Source organism: Fundulus heteroclitus, chromosome 2 (genome assembly GCF_011125445.2).
Source record: "Fundulus heteroclitus isolate FHET01 chromosome 2, MU-UCD_Fhet_4.1, whole genome shotgun sequence".
Taxonomy (NCBI): Eukaryota; Metazoa; Chordata; class Actinopteri; order Cyprinodontiformes; family Fundulidae; genus Fundulus; species Fundulus heteroclitus.
This window is the reverse complement of record NC_046362.1, coordinates 1,409,677-1,426,359: the sequence shown is the minus strand read 5'-3', so window position 1 is coordinate 1,426,359 and position 16,683 is coordinate 1,409,677. Positions and strand designations below refer to the sequence as shown.

The window sequence follows — 16,683 nt, the reverse complement described above, 5'->3', positions numbered from 1 at the left end:
TAGGCCCTCACAGAAGAGCTGCATTTATATTTAGATTAATTCCCAAACTGGTAAAATATATTTTCTAAATAGATTCACCAAGGAGTCAATTGGTTGCACTGGACTTTATTTAATTGTATCATATGAAAAGAGACTCAATACAGATACTTGACTTATTTCTTCTTAATATCTTTGCTTAAAGACACTTGTATCTTGTGCTGTGTGTTGTTTTGGTTAATCACAAACAATCACAGTAACATGATTATAATGGACCAAAATGTGAGAATTTTCTGTGGGTTTAAATATTTTGCAAGATATCATTTGTGTTTGAGCAATATGTTCAAAAACTAACACAGATCTCTCGGAATTTAAGCAGAAATCATACTAAGAGTTTTCTGTCCAATGATTTCAAATTGTAACTGACTGAATGTCTAAGTCTATAGTCACACACATAGTGGATATGTATTCACTCACTACCAAATACTATTGTTATCCATAATTGTCTGCATGATTTGATAATATTTAGGTTTCCGTGAGATAAATATACAGTCATTTCTTTTGAAATTTCTCCAAATGCATCTGACAGTCAGGTGTTTTTACTGTTTGATTCACCACTTTCAGAGCAGCAGGAGGTCTCTGTGATGCTGAAAACAGTGGCTGCTTGTATTGACCTGTTTATCACTTAGGAACACTGAGAGCATTTGGCTCGCTCTGTTGGAGCCAAAAACCCTTTTACACCTCATCCTATCCATCCATCTACCCATCTCTCCATACCACGCTGTCTGATGGCTGCACTGGCTGCTCCCACCTGCAAGATTCAGATTTATAAGAATATTCTAGCGGCGAGTTTGCTAACATGCCTCACCTCACCGTTTTGAGTGAATGCAGTGATTTAGGCATGGCAGTTCAGGACTTGGTACACATTAGCAGCACGAAGCAGAGCGATGGATTTCTGCCACCCGTTGGGTCCTCTGAGGGTTCAGAGTGAGCTTTGAGCTGCACCGGTGTGTGTGTGTGTGTGTGTGTGTGTGTGTGTGTGTGTGTGTGTGTGTGTGTGTGTGTGTGTGTGTGTGTGTGTGTGAGGGGGCTAGAGGAGAATGAGTCTAATGGAGCTCAGATGCGCCCAGTCATGCACTGAGGAGGAGGTGACAGCGGGGCCTTGAAGTGTCTAAGCTAAGCCCTTCAGTATGGATCCAGCACACACACATGCTCTCACATGTGCATCTTGTGTGTAACAATAGAAGCAAATGTTGTGTTCAACAGCAACATCAGCCCCCCTAGAATCAGTGTTTTGAGTGTGGAATTGTCCTGTTTATGGACCTCTCACTGAGTCAATCAAATTCATTTACAGCCTCTCTTCTTTAAACACACAATTTGTCAACATCGACAAACGCAGAAAAGCATTGGCAGAAGCATGAAAGACGTGTAGCATGAACACACACCACGTATTACGGGTTACTTTGTTTGTATGCATGGCAATAGCATGGCGCTAACTCAGTGGATTCAGGCATTGTTGTGATTCCAGTGACTTTAGATGTGGCATGGATCATGATGCCAGAAAGGCTGGTCTGATTATTTCAGAAATGGTTCATTTACTAGGGTTTTAATACGGAACCGTCTGGTAGGTTTACAGAAATCGTCTGAAAAGGAGAATATGGTGAATAGTGGCTGAGTGGAAAAAAAACTGCTTTGTAAATCTCAGATGTCAGAGGAGAATGGGCTGACTGATCTGAGACAATAGAAATGCAACAGTAGCTGTGTGTGTGCTATAAATGATAAAAGAAGACTTATCAAGCTAATAGACTATTGCAACATCCAAAATAAAAATTGTTTGTTTAATTAGATGCAAAGATAGCGTTTCTCAAGCTTAATTGGAAATGCTTATTGCTACCTTATATGAATTTGGATCTGGACATGGTTTTTATCTATGGACCATATTACTAGTTACAGTACTTCACCCGGTGCTTGTGTGCAAACAAATGACTGGATTTCTTCAGTCTTGATGGAGGCTCCAGACAGTGCTGTCCACTCTCCCCCTCACTGTTTGCCATATTCAGTGAACCACTGGTGGCTACAATTCATCAAAGCAAAATTATTAATGGAATTCTAACAGCTAATATAACGCACAACCTTTTTTATATGCTGATGAATTTCTGTCTGTCTTCAACCATTTCAGACTATCAATCGGAATAAAGCTAAGGCCCTTCATATCCCCTCTAATACTCATCTGTCTTCAACCATTCCTTTCCTGAATGGAACCATCAGCAGGTTATTTTATCAATTAAAATGACTGTCCTCCATTAAAGATTCCATATGTTCTCTATGACCTGCATTAAACCACTCCAGACTTGGTTCAAATGCTTAGAGTCTATGATATCAGGGTTGTCATGGACATCTAAACCTCTGCACATAAGTTTAAAACTTTGAAAAAGCCTAAAGGTTTAGTAGGATCTGAACCTCTGAATTTTAATAAATATTACCTGGCTCATAGATTACAATATATCTTGAAATGGATTTGGGGAAAAAAACATCCGACAGATTACAGATGGGAATTGAACGAATGATAAGTCAGGAAATATTTATCTCGGACATCCCATTTATCATCCCTTTCATTAAGCAGCATAGCTGTTTTAAAAGCATAAATTTCTGTGCATATTTAATAGCCTGCTGGGAATATCTCAAAATAAATTAATCTGGACGAGTACCCATTTGGATCGATTCCGGCAATCCTGCAACAGAAAATGGTAAATGGACTGAACTTATATAGCGTTTTTACAGTCATACTGACCACTGAAAGTGCTGTACACTAGAGCCACATTCATCCAATTGCTCTCACTAACACACACACATTCATACAACTTGGGGTTAAGTGCCTTGCCCAGGGCACATTGACATGTGACAAAGGGAAGCAGGAATTGAACCCAGAACCTTCCAACTACAAGATAACTACTAACCCCGTCAACCCGCAGCTGCCCTAAATGGCTAAAAGGGTTCTAACGTGAAGGAATAAATGATTTCAGTGACATATTTCATGGAAAAGATTCCTACCCTTTAATGGTTAGAAGATTCATATGGCACTGATAAAAATCAATTATTTGAATGTCACCAGTCCAAATTTCGGATGAAACAAAGTTCCTCTGGTAATAACAAGCTTCCTCAAAAACTTCAACCCCCAGTTTTTGAGTTCCTCTCAAAAACTGACAGGAAATTTTCAAAAGTAGATTTAAGAATCTCCCTTCCTATCAGTAAACAGGACACTAATTTATCTACTGCTACAGATCTTAACTATGGGAGTAAAATTGTCAGTGGTGAGGGTAGAGGTGCTGCGCCTGCCAGCACCGCAGAAGGGTAAGAGGTGGACAAGCTGTGCTGTCTTGTCTGGCCTCCTACCTCTCCTGGCTGATCTGGATGGGTGCTCAGTACCAAGAAATAAGTTATGACCCAGTGTTCTGTCATGTAACACCAATGCCATGTGGCTGGAGCATCCAAAAGCAGACCACAGCAATCTCTCAGAGCAAGCAGTGGTACACCTGACAGTAGAAGACATCAGGACACACCCCCAACTATAAAGAGTGGGTCTGCTCCAGGCAAAAACATGATTTGAGTGCAATGGTCTAAGAAACCGACTGCTCTTCATAAACGTCTGGCAGCAATGATGGACCTGCTGCTATTGGATGGTATCTGAATAAAGCCACCGATGTACATATCTTAATGACTTAAATAAAATATGGGGCCTGATTTCTTTTTTTCCTCCTCTGTCTTTTGAAGTTCAAAGCGGAGCCCTGAACCCTTCCCTTGACATGCAGTATTCACCAGGTTTCATTAAACTGCCGCTCTTTGAATGAGTGAATGCTTTTCCCTCTCTGACTCTTCCTGTTTAATGCTGCAGATCCGTTGACCTTGTGTTTTAGTGTTGTCTGCAGGACTGAAAGAAGGTGCAAGATGTCAGCGAGTAAACAGCTATCATTAACTCTGAAGGCGAATACATGGACTGTCCTTGATGGCCTGAGCAGCTGTAACTACATTTACAGTACATAATGCAGCTTAGTTTGTATCTCAGGGATATTGGTGCTTGTAAAAGTAATACTGTAGCACTGACTTTATAGCTCCTTCTCAGACTGTTTGCATGTAGTGACCTGACTTCACAAACAAGCTTAAGCAGGCTTTATCTGGGATCTGCCCCAACTAATCAGTGGTCTTTATCTCAGAAAACCTGCTTCACAAAATCAGTTTTGAAAAATCTGTACATTTCTTCATAATGGCAAAGTCTTGACTATTAATGGTAGTTTGAGTTGTCCAAGTAAACGTCATGGTTCAATTACTGTGTTTCCATACAAATGTGAATTTAAAGTGAACTTAAAAAAATTTAGCAAAAAAGAAAATGTGCATCAGACATGTTTCCATCTACTAGTTTGTAGCGAACTAACCAGGTGACACAGCGTAATGATGTCATACCTTCACGTTGGCTGTAATAAACGGGATATAGAGGTTGCTAACTGCTGATCAGTCATGTGAGGTAAACGTTTACTATGTCAATACTGATTTTACAAATGTGCTTCCATCTCCTCTTTGCACGCTTACTGTTTTCCGAAAATGTCAAAAACCACCTCAAGCGAGCGTAAAGCCTTTCCTGCTAAATTCAGTGACTTAATTTGAACTTGGACATTTCCATCAACCTGTTCTAACAGAATACTTAAAAATGCGCATTTAAAAAACATTGATGGAAATGCGACTATATACTACTTTTACTCACGACCTGATCTGTTTTTTCTGCTTTTTACAGCAATGGTACATAAGCTCCATGAGGGCTGTGTGTGTTTGGCTGACTGACAGACTGGACTTGCAGCTCCACATTTACCAGCTGAAAGTACTCATCAAGATTGTAAAGGTAAACAGAAATTATAGCAAACTGTAAACTGCCCATAAAAAGAAACGTTTATTTTTCGATGAAGAGCATTTGAGCAGTTAACATCTTCCATGCTGTCTGCCATTTAAACATCATTTCCTAGCTTTCTCCAAGAGGCTGTAGCTAACAGCTAGTCCATAGGGGCCCAAGACCAGACTGGCTTTTGACTATCTTAAAAAATGCCATATATTAAAAAAGTGGGTACTAAGATCAGCTCACAGAGGATAACACATGTTTTTGTCTCCCCTTCTAAATGATCTGAACCAAGCATTAAGTAATTTTAATTTTGTTTTATCAATTTTCCATAAAATGTAGTCATTAAATATGGTCAGTTATGATTTTATGCATCAGATCAAATATATATGGCCTTATTGTTTAATTTTCCTGGTTCCTTTTCCTCACATACACTATGTTTTAATATGACATTATATTCAAAGCTGCATTTTCTCTGCTCCAAATTCTGCCTGTTTTTGAGAACATCTTGAACTGCTTTCAAACTAGCTCTGGGTTATTTCTCCTTAATAAAATCCCAATTGTGTTTAAACAAAGCAGCTGACAATGTCATTAGTCAAGTAAATTAAAAGCAGCATTTGTGTTTTCCCTGCTTTATTTACCATTGAAATGGTCAGGAAGTAAATTCCCTCCCTCCTTGCAGCAGGCTTCCACATGGGGGCACACCTAGGCTGCTGGTTCTCAAGGTTAGGGCTTAACCTAAACCTCTGTAGTTAGGTTGGGAGCAAGACGGGTAGTCCACAGTTGGATCAAACAGAGTTGTTTTTGCACTGCCTTACTTTGTCATCATGCAGTAAATACATTTCATTTTGCAAAAAGTGTTTTGCATGGAAGGCAAATGTTCCAAAATTCAGACCACTGCAGCCTTCAGTGTTAAAAACTGTAGGTTACTTTGTAAATGTCTGTCTCATGCAAATGTTATGGCAGCTTTCGGCGTAACAAAAATGGTGGTGTGATTTTTTATTATTTTTATTTTTACATTGGCGTCGACATCTGTTTTTATCTAGTTCCTCTTGACCTGCAGAAAACTTTCTTTTGTCGCGTTGTGTTTACATTTACTAAATGTCATATGAAAAATTATATGAATTATATTTTTGCTGACAAGCAAAATTATGTAGATGCTGCTATTTCAACTATAGCTGAATGCAGCTCATATAATAGATAGAAATTTAGGCTGATACTGCTTTTGCTAAACAAGGCATTGAAACTAAATTAGAATATAAGTTTTTGTACGATTTATTGTGGTCAATCTTCAGGTCACTTTATAAATGAATGCTATGTTATGCCAGAAGCTGTTTGAATATGATTATTATTAATAATTATAATTTGGTATTATAATTTTTAATAATAGGTCATTCAAACTCAAATAGTAGCTATAACAAAATGTGTCTCAAATGGTGGTGATACCAGCTGTAAGCTTGTAATAATTTATAACACTAATGCATTTATTAATTAGCTGTTATGGACTCATTTATGCTGGAACAGGAGGACTGATCTGATTGGTTCCTGGCCAATGAGATTTATCCAGCAGCGTTGATAACTCAAATTATAACTGCAATTAGAGTTTAAACCGATACTCGTTTATCACCAATCCAACGATTGTGTCTCTGTTATTAATGTCAGATGTTAACTCAAAAAGTGGTAACTCTATATTCTGAAAGACCATAGACATCATATACGTAGACGCGTCATAGGGCGCAGGTTCGCACGTCAACGTCACCGCCATATTGTATGTGGCAGAAAAAAGTCGAGTTCTGTTATTGTGAACGTGAATCAGAAAAGATGCCTCACTCCTGTGCTGCAATAAATACACACACACACACACACACGCATATATATATATATATATATATATATATATATATATATATATATATATATATATGTGTGTGTGTGTTTATGTGTTATGAATATAAGGATAAATTTGTTAAATCTAAACATTGTGGTCTTCATTATTTCATAAACCCGTGTCACATGTGAACCTTTAGGAACAAACTTTTTGGGTGAGTATTAAAGAGGTAAAATTAATAATATGAGGAAAAAAAAGTCCTAAAGTAAAAATAAACTAACAAACACAAAAGTGATAATGTTATGATAAAAACATAATATTATGAGAATTAAGGGGGAACATTTCCAGAATAATCACAGTTTGCAGAATTATTTCACTCCTGGAGTAATAGGACCAGGTTAGATTATTTTAATTATTTTTATTCTTTAGGAGAATAAATTCAGGAGAATGAAGCTAAAGGGATACGAAAATAAACTTGTAATATTACAAAAAAGAAATACTACGAATACAAAGTATATTCAGAGATTAAAGTCCCTCCGATACTGTTTAAGTGACTGAGTAACTGCCGATTTGCCACATTTAAGATGGCGGACGCTCTGACGCATCGCAGCATAGGCAGAACCCGCCCAATGACGCGTCTACTCTTATATTATGTCTATGTGAAAGACCATGCAACTGTGAATTGGAATGAACACAAACAATTACTATTCCACAAGTTGTTGCTTTTATTGAACCAAAAGCAATTCCCTGTTACAGTAATTCTCTGATTCAACAACCGTGGAAACTCTACTCACTACTAAACCAAACATGCAAAATATATGTGGAAATAAAAGTCAAAAATGTATTAAAATAAGAGGTAGCAAATGTTAGTTCACTCAGTTGTTTAAACATCACATTCAAGATGTCAGCACTGACGCAGCAGCATTGAGAGACAAACAGCTTTGAGAATCCAGCTAGACGCTTCAATGTTTTCCAATAAGCTAGCTACAGCTTAGCTATGCTGCACCTCCCCAAGATGGCGACTATGACCACACGTGACCCTTTACGCATCACCTTGCGTGATATGTAAAGGGGGAGGTCTTAATGACGTAATCAACGCTTACGCTGATGTGGGGTGGCACCTTGATTAAGAGGCGGCCTGAATGAGAAATTAAAGGGGGGGAGGCGGGAACCGAGGTTCACAAAGAGATTTAACTCATAAGACGACAGGAAAGATAGAAACGGGGAAAAATATGGAAGAATTGGCTCTTGGTGGAGCCACTTCTAAGAACCGCAAATCAACACAGCCAAAATCACTTACAAAATGCATGCACATACAACAGAAAATATTCAGCAGTTAAAACAACTCCGTCTTGGAGTAAACAAGCATTAAACTAAAATCCTATAACTGCCCAGGCACAATTAGTTCACCTTATGGGTGAAAAGAGTAATAAAAAAAGGGGGAATCTTTTTTTTTTTTAGTGTCGACCTCCTGCACATCTGAGCAGGGATGGAGTTTGCTTCGAAAATCTTCGGTCCAGCAAAGAATTATCGAGCACATGTTGTGTGGGGGTTGAAACCCACAGAGGGAAACAGCTGTGGTGTCTTCCCAGTCTGGCGGGGCACCAAATATGAAGGCAGAATGCAGCGTGCGGCTGCGTTATATACTTTATCATCATAGCAACGTTATCTGTCATCTGTCGTTAGGGGCGGCGGCCATTTTGGGCCGTGTTGCATGATGGGAGTTGGTGGCCATTTTGACCACATTGCATCATGGGAAATGCAGTCTGTCACGTCCCAAACTGGCGTTACAGGTGAATATGTTGTATTTAAGGTAATATAGTGGCTACTCAAAACCTCTCGACAGTACCCCACTTCAAAATCTCTCAATAATCCTCTTGAGTGGAATAAGTTATTTCAACCATCTAAGGAGTAGTGGTTTGCCACAATCAAATGAAGACAAATCTAGGATAACAGCTCGGATCAACCTGTGGCTTTAGCAGTGAACCCACAGGATATCAATCTGAAAGCCAACAGTCTATCACGCAACTCACACAAGAGATATGGCTATTTAAAAACTCCTTTATACATGTGGCCAGTTTGTACAGACCCCAATCAATCCGATATTTGTCTGTGGTATGAGGACAGTGGAGCTCCTACATGTGAACGCAGGGGGGAACATAAAAACTCTCCACAGAGGAGCCTCAGCAGAACAAACTCTGAATCTTTGTGTGACTAAATAGTGCCTCTTCATTTTGAGCAATTCATGGAAAAAAGTCACAGCTGACAATAGAGGCAGAGAAGGAAAAAAAATCCGCAAATGAAACCTGACTGAAGTGTCCTTGAATGCAACAGTGTGAAGAGGTGCGAGAGATGAAAGCGAAAACTGCTCAAATGCTTTTTGTCTTTTCATAGTTTGTTAGTTTAAGTAGAAACCAATGAGACAAGGAATGATAATGGCTCCCTACTGAAAGTAAAAATCCCTGAGACACTTCAGTCTGCCTTCCTGGTTTGACACAAAAAAGCCTCCGAGCATCCTTCAGCCTCCATCTCCCAGCTTTTGTCCTTTCACACAGTGAATAGCAGCTGCCTCCTTCTGCTTTCTGCATTCCTCACATGCTCTCTTATTCCTTCCCTTTGCCTGTTTACCCCTCTTCCTTCCTTGTGCCTTATCAGAAGACCTACCGTGACTTCAGGCTGCAGGGTGTGCTTGATGGCACGCTCAACAACAGTAGCTACGAGACCATCTGCAACCGGCTGAAGGTGGAGGAGGCCACAGCAGCAGTCAAGGCAGGCGATGGCCTGCAGGGCATCAGCATGAGAGACAGCGATGAAGAGGACAGCTAAACCCAAACACACTTTGTCCTCATATGTACTTAGTAGTTTGCACAGAACTTTATGTATCAGGACATACTTGGAATGATAAAACAAATGGAAAGCTGAAAATCGAAGATATATGTACTGTGCGGTGATATGACCATGTGTCAACATCCAAATAAGATATTCTAATGTTAATTTGTTTGTTTTGGATCCTTTTACGAGAAAAGAGATATGTCCACCTTGTTCTAAAAATGTTGCCTCTTTGTTAAGTCAGTGAACTCTGAAGTGTCCTTCTTTTTTGTTACATTGTTCAATTTAACTGTGGGCCTAACTAAATTTAGTACAAGAAGTAAAGAAATTTGTGTTTAGTCAATTATTTTCTCAATTTTAACAGTGCTTGGGGTCAGTTTATCTTAAACTGTTGCCAAGCCTGATCATTTTCCCTTAGATGCTGCCACATTTGTGAGGGAAAATGCATTTGGAAGAATGAAAGAATTCCATATCTTACTAAAATTGATCAGGGAAATAGTGCAAGTTATAAGCCACACCCCTTTTGTTCTGAAATCCAAGCTGCATGTTCTGAAAGCACAAACTTCAGTGATGTGAATGACATGAAGGGCAGTTCATGGTTTGCTGTTTATCTGAGAGGGGCTTAAGCTAGCATTAAGCAGCTCTGACAGCGAACAGCCGCTGTGAACAAAGCTGTCTGCTGAGTATGAGCCACTTTAGGAAAGTCTTTGTGGAAACCACTATAAATTAAATACTCCTTCCTTTAAACTTTACTTGGCATATTGAAGCCAGGGGACTTACCATAAAAAGCTGAGAGCTTGCTGCTGTGCAGGTAGACCTGGTGCTACACAGTACCAGTTGATCCAGATCTCAACTTCCAAGCTAAAGGAGTAGAGAGCAGCAGAAACACCTAGACTTTTGTATTACTTTAACTATCATGCATGGAATTTAAGCCAAAACAATAGCACAGACCTCTTACATTCAGGTTACTGGAAGGTTTGTCAATCTTGCTTTCCTTTGCAGAGGTTTTTGATGCTAACAGGCTGATTGTCACTCCAAAGGTCACATTTTCTGTGCTACTTTACAACAAAAACATCAAAACATGAGAAGCAGATGGGGATAAAGCCATATTAGAATCCAGATAACAGAAACACAGAGAACAGCAGAGACTATGTAAGATGTAAATAAGATCACAGGCTGCTATGAGTACAAGATGATGTCATACACCAACATGACAGTTTTTAAAAAGCAGAACTTGTTCATCCAGGGGCTGTACATTTAGATTTTTCTCAGTGGGGAACTCTGAATATATGATTTTGGTTTTAGGTCATGTGAACTGAACTTTGAACTAATTTGGATATTGAACACTGTGTGAACATTAGCTTTCTCTTATAAACAGGACACAGTGTGATGGTAGCAATCTGGCAACAAGGACCAGTTCTGAACAGGTTATGTCTAAATGACTGTGTCAGCAGAGTTACAGTTATATCAAGGAGATGTTAAAGCAGTTATGTAGCTTTTCCAGCAGTTGGTTGGTTTACCAAGTAAGTATATAACCTCAGATAAGGTCAGGGAAATCCAAAGTGTTTGAGTCGAAAGCATCTGGATGGTGTTTTTGATTCTAGATACGTACTCTTGAGAAGATCCACTCAGGATGTTCCGTTTACACATTTAAGTCAACTACAACATATCTGCATTAATTACGAAAAAGGTGTGCAGATTACATGTGGTTGTTTGTTGTGGGATGGACTGACAATCTGCCCAGAGTGTACCCTGGCTCTTGGCCAAACCCGAACTCAGTGTTGTTCACAAAGTCTTTACAAACTCAAGTTTCCCCGTTTAGCAGTTTATACTGCTTTTGAACAGCAAACACAAAGTATGAGCATGGGAACACATGTTTCAATAACCTACAGCTTCCAAAAGGAAAAGGGGAAAACAATATTTTCCATGTAAAACAAGGACCAAGACCTTCTGACTGTTGGGCCGGTCAGATAATGAAAAATTTCAGCCTATGCATCTTTTCACACACACATGATGAACCATACAGTTAGGTTCCAAATTATTCATACCTCTCAACAATGTTTTAGAATATCTCAGTGAGAGCCTCAACTTGAACTTGACAGAGAATATGTGGAGGGAGCTAAAGAAAAGGGCAAGGAGGCCCGCTAAGCTCTACCACCTGGAGCTCCTAACCAAAGAGTTATCACAACCTCCATTGAAAAATGCACAACGCTGCTAAGCAATGGCAGGAAGGTGTTCAATGTGCTAATGCCAATACAGATCTTCCCACTGATTATTTAGAAAGGGATAAATCATTAATAACTTGCTGTTTCTTCTTGAAATATTCGCCGGTCACATTGTGAGGCAGAAACAAAATTGTTGGTTGATGAAACAACTTTAAATCTAAATAGTTGCTCTCCTCCATGTGCAGCTGTGCTCAAACTGATGTGACGTTCCAGGCCAGAACTCCTCCCTTCTGCTGTGTTTTAGCCTTACAGTAGCTCAGCGTTCTAAGGATCAGTCGGGCTAGGGTGCTGTGCGATATATTCATTTTTTTGACAATACCAGTAGGTTGATTACCCTTAGAAATATATTTTTGACAAATGTAGTATTAAGGTTCTGGCTGTGGTGATCAAACTACGCTGTTGTTGCATGCTAGCTTGTTCTTTTGGCTGGAATCCATGTAGTTCTTCACTACTTGTTGCAACTTATCCTCTGACTTCACAGGAAACACTACTGGAGTGGTTCTTAGTTCAAACAGCCTGTCCTGCTAATATGTGTTCATGTGTAACTCAAGGAATCAGAGGTTGTTGGAAAAAGTGTTTGCTCCCTGTGGGGGAGCTAATGGGAGGAAATTCCATAAACAAATTCAAGAAATCAAGCAGCTAGTCAGGTTTAGAAGATCCCACAGTGATGGCCATCAATAATTCAGCTATATAAAGTACATTTTAAAGAAATTCAGCAGTACTGATGGATGGATTAGAACTCCTTTCATGTACCAAAGATGTATCAGCTGTATAAACTAGGACGTGTTTTGGACTTGCAACTGAACTTTTTTGTATAATGTCATAAACTTCAATGTATCTAATTCCAATTTTTAGTGATAGTTTAACCCAAAGTAGTGCATTTTTGGGAGAGTGGAAGGACAATTAAACACAGTTGCAGGCGTTTGGGTCATATCTCTACCAGTTTTGAACATTCACAGACTGATATTTTTTGCAGATTCTTCACAAACAGCTCAAGCTCAGTCAGACCGGGTGGAAAGTGTCCAACAGCGAATTTCAAAATAGGGTGGTTGTTCAGCTGGAAGGTGAGCATCGATCCCAGTCTCAAAATTGACAGGTTTTCTTCCAGGATGGTCCATCTACCTTCCCATCATCTGACCAGCTTATCTGTCCCTGCTGAACTAAAGCCTTTAAACATGACAACGCTCTCTTTACCGTATTAATGGTGGGGGTTGATTGTGTCCAGGTCTTGTCCACTGTTAGTTACCCATCACACAACATGCAAAACGGTATGTTTTGCATTTTGGCAAAACTTCAATTTTGGTCTCATTTGATAAAAAGTCTTGCTTCCCCATATTTTGATTCTGGCTTGATGTCAACAATGGTTTTCTTCTTGCTCCACTTACATAAAGGTCAGTGCCCACATTCTCAAAGATTCTCAGAGAGTTCTTATCTTTGCCTAATAATTTCAACTGAGGAGTCCTAGTTTAGGCGTTATTCAGATGCAGCTGAGAGCGACTGTGAGAAAGGAGACGACAGAACTTTTTTATCTCAGTGAGGAGTTGTGGTTGACACTGTTGCTAGGTGGGACACCATCTTTTAAGAGCTGTGATTGGTTAATAGTGCAGGGGGAATAAAACAACAAAGATGGGCTCTTAGTAATCATAGGAGAGAAATTAATGAATTAGACTGGATTAGGAAATGTTTTACATGATGATGAAATAATTTTTTTTAATAATTATCACACAACATCACAACAGCAAGCAGGCCTCAATCGAAGGCAACTGGGCTTTTGCTCAGTTCTTTCTGAAAACGACACCTCCCCAGGAGATTTTGTCAATTCTGGTGGCTCGCACTTGAACAACCTGCAGTCAGACTGCTGCTGTTTTTAAAGAACATGGAGACCCATCCTCCAAGGCGAATTTTAGTCCCATGCAAATCCCACCCACCACTGTCCTGGGCCGTTAGAAGCTATTGCTTGGTGTGAGTGGAGTACTTGGTCACCTGAATCCTGAGACTGCTGATGTAATCTCTTTGGAAAGTGTTGGAGGTCCGAGCTGTAAACTCTGTTTGAACACACCTCATTTACATCCTCATCAAGTTGCTTGTTATGTTTAATCCCCGCACTGGTCATTTTGCTACTTGATCTATTTGACATTAATATGCACTCACCTGTTGACATTTTACTGGGACTGCCTGCTTGTATAAGGCGGTTGGGTTTGCCAAAAACACAGACATAAAATAGAGAAAAAAGGTGGGAAAAAATGAGAGGAGCAGCACGTTTGTCCGCACAGCTCTGGGAGGAGAATAGATGAGTGTTGAAAGGTAAATTGGTCCCTGGATCATGGCGCAAATACACAGACTTTGAAGCTTATTGCTGTAGATCAATGCATCTTTCTCTCCATGTGTCTTTTTTTCTCCTTTCACGCACCAATCTGGAAAGTGAAAAGCGCTCTGTGCAGCAAACAAAAACCACAGGAAATGCCATCACACAAGCAACCTTCCAGATGACCATTTAGGCTACTGACACCATCATGTTCAATACTTTCTCACCTGATTTGTCTTGTCTAGAGTGTATTTATGTATAGATTTTTCTGTGACATTTCCATTTTTTTCCGAAAATGTTTACTATTGAGAGCATTACTGTAAATAATATAGAATTCCTCTGTGCTATATTTCTACATTTCTCCAATTTTTATTCATGATTATTCCATTTTTTCCTATTTATTTTTCCTCAGTAAAATGATCTTACTAGAGCCACACATCTAACCTGTCCGGCCACTGAAAATAAATAACTTTAAGACTCCTAAGAAAAATCTTCTATTCTAAGATTTTTTTGTGAAATGGCGTCACTAAAAGCTGCTTTTAGTTTTAGGATTATTTGTGAATATGGGCACAGATTTATTGAGTATATCTAATAATTACACTTTAGACTGATCCTAGCACCTGAGCTGTGGATCTCTGCAGGTCCTCCAGAGTTACCATGGTCCACTTGGCCGCTTCTTTGATTAACACTCTCCTTGTCCAGCCTGTCAGTTTAGGTGGTTGTGTCCATGTCTTGGCAGGTCTGCAGGTCATCCATCTCTCCATGTCCAGATGATGGGTTAAACAGAGATCTGGGAGAATGTTGTAGAACCTAACCCTTTCAGTTTCATAATTTTGCATTCCTTTGAGTTGGTCTGTCACATAATTCGTAAGAAATCAAATGAAATTTGCTGTTGTGATGTGACAAAATATGACAAATGTTTGACGGGTGTGAATAATTTGGAAAGGCACTGTATCCAAACCAGTTAGAATGGATCAGTTAGAATGGCATCAGTTGGAATGGATCAGGTATTATGTAGCTCCTCAAGAATTGCATTGATGAGGTGGACTGGATTCAACAGTTTATGGTGGTTCTTTAAACAGTTTCATGTTTGTTGTTCAGCATACCTTGGGTCTGTGATAGTCTCTGATTGTACAAGTGCCTTCATTTACTGTTTGATTTCATCTCTGCCTCCAGAAGTACCCGATGCTTTGAATCTATTAAGCTGTTGGACTGCTAATGAACGTCGTCATACCTTGTAAATGTACAAAAATGTAATGTTGTGTGTGATTAACTTTTATTTTCTACTGTGATATTTCTGAATCTTGAACTGTTGTAGCCATGAACAAACATAGAAATGTAGGATTTGTAATAGCTGTGTTGATGTTCAGAAGAGATGTTGAGGAATGTAAATCCAAGGTTTAACAAATTCTTTTTTTTAATCCGTGTTTTTGAATTTATTCTGGTGTGCATTCGCTTGAGAATTAAAGTCTGTAAAGATGTCAAACCTGTTAAAACATACCTTCTGGAATGATTTCCAAGACGTTCAACCTTGTTATCGTCAGAACATAGCACAGTTTCTACGTCTTGTGGGGAGACTTCAAATGTTTCTCAACTTAAGCTTTTACTGAGTTCAGCCAGGATGGTGTTCTTTGTAGGAAAAGGCTTCCTTCTCACCATCCTGCCTAAAGCCTAGATATATTAAGATTACAGCAGATTGTTGTCATGTGCCACACAAGCAGTAACTGATATATTTTGACAGTGAAAGTAGTCTGATGGCTGTCAGAGGCAGCTTAATGTGAGTTGCATACTAGAACAGACTCAGTTTATTTATGGAGTTTTATTTAGGCCACTTCTGATGAAGGCAGGTGTGTGCTGAATCAAGAATCGTAATTGTTATTTTACCAAAATTACATTTTTGATGAGACAGAAATCATATTTAATATAAGTTTGACTATAGCCACATTACCCTGGTAACAAATACTTGTTTATTATTATTTTTTATTGTTCTAACTTATTCAGCTTTATATCAGTTATATAGATTGTATCACATTAATCCTTTACTTCATATATTTTTTATTCTATTTTACAATTTAGGACAAAACAATTGAGACATCAGTATCAAGCATATACTAAATTAAGTACACCTTGCTAATTTGAATTTATTCTAATTAGTCCAAGTGGTTAGTCATGAAGCCTCAGGTGATTTATTTTAGTCACATTTTTTTCTTCACAAAAACCCTTCAATTTTACCTGGGATTTGTATACTTTTTATGTCCTCTATTTACTATTTTCTTCAGTTTTGCCAGGAGAGGAGAATCCACATTCCAAGGTCTAACCGTATAACACTCAACGCAATTATAAAAGGAACAAAACAAGCTTCATCTGGAACTGTACAGGTCTCAGTGCCGTAAATAACATGACAGAACAAAAATGACCTGAGAAATGGGGCTTCTTTGAAAGCCTTTCCGGGGTAGAGCCTCCCCTCAAAGACAAGTAAAATCTTGAAACAAACCATGATCTATCTAGAGCAACATCCTTTGGATAGTCAATATTAAAGTGGGGATTTTCTGTGGAAATCCAACACAGCTTAATGGTCCAAACACATGATTCAGTCTGGCCAGCACTGTGGTAGGGGGCTGGTTACTGGGGATAATCT

At 39.0% G+C, this 16,683-nt stretch overlaps 1 protein-coding gene across 5 annotated transcripts in view; it reads left to right on the top strand.

The window, feature by feature from the left end:
• The window catches only part of cadps2 (Ca++-dependent secretion activator 2), a 216,673-nt gene extending 201,132 nt beyond the window's left edge, over positions 1-15,541 (top strand). For all 5 annotated transcript variants that reach the window (XM_036145524.1, XM_036145517.1, XM_036145521.1 and 2 more), the window contains 2 exons: positions 4,763-4,867; positions 9,342-15,541. In XM_036145524.1, the coding sequence (XP_036001417.1) occupies positions 4,763-4,867; positions 9,342-9,512 (276 nt within the window). In that variant the 3' untranslated portion in view covers positions 9,513-15,541. The remainder of the gene's footprint in view (positions 1-4,762; positions 4,868-9,341) is intronic.
• Positions 15,542-16,683: the final 1,142 nt, after the last annotated feature.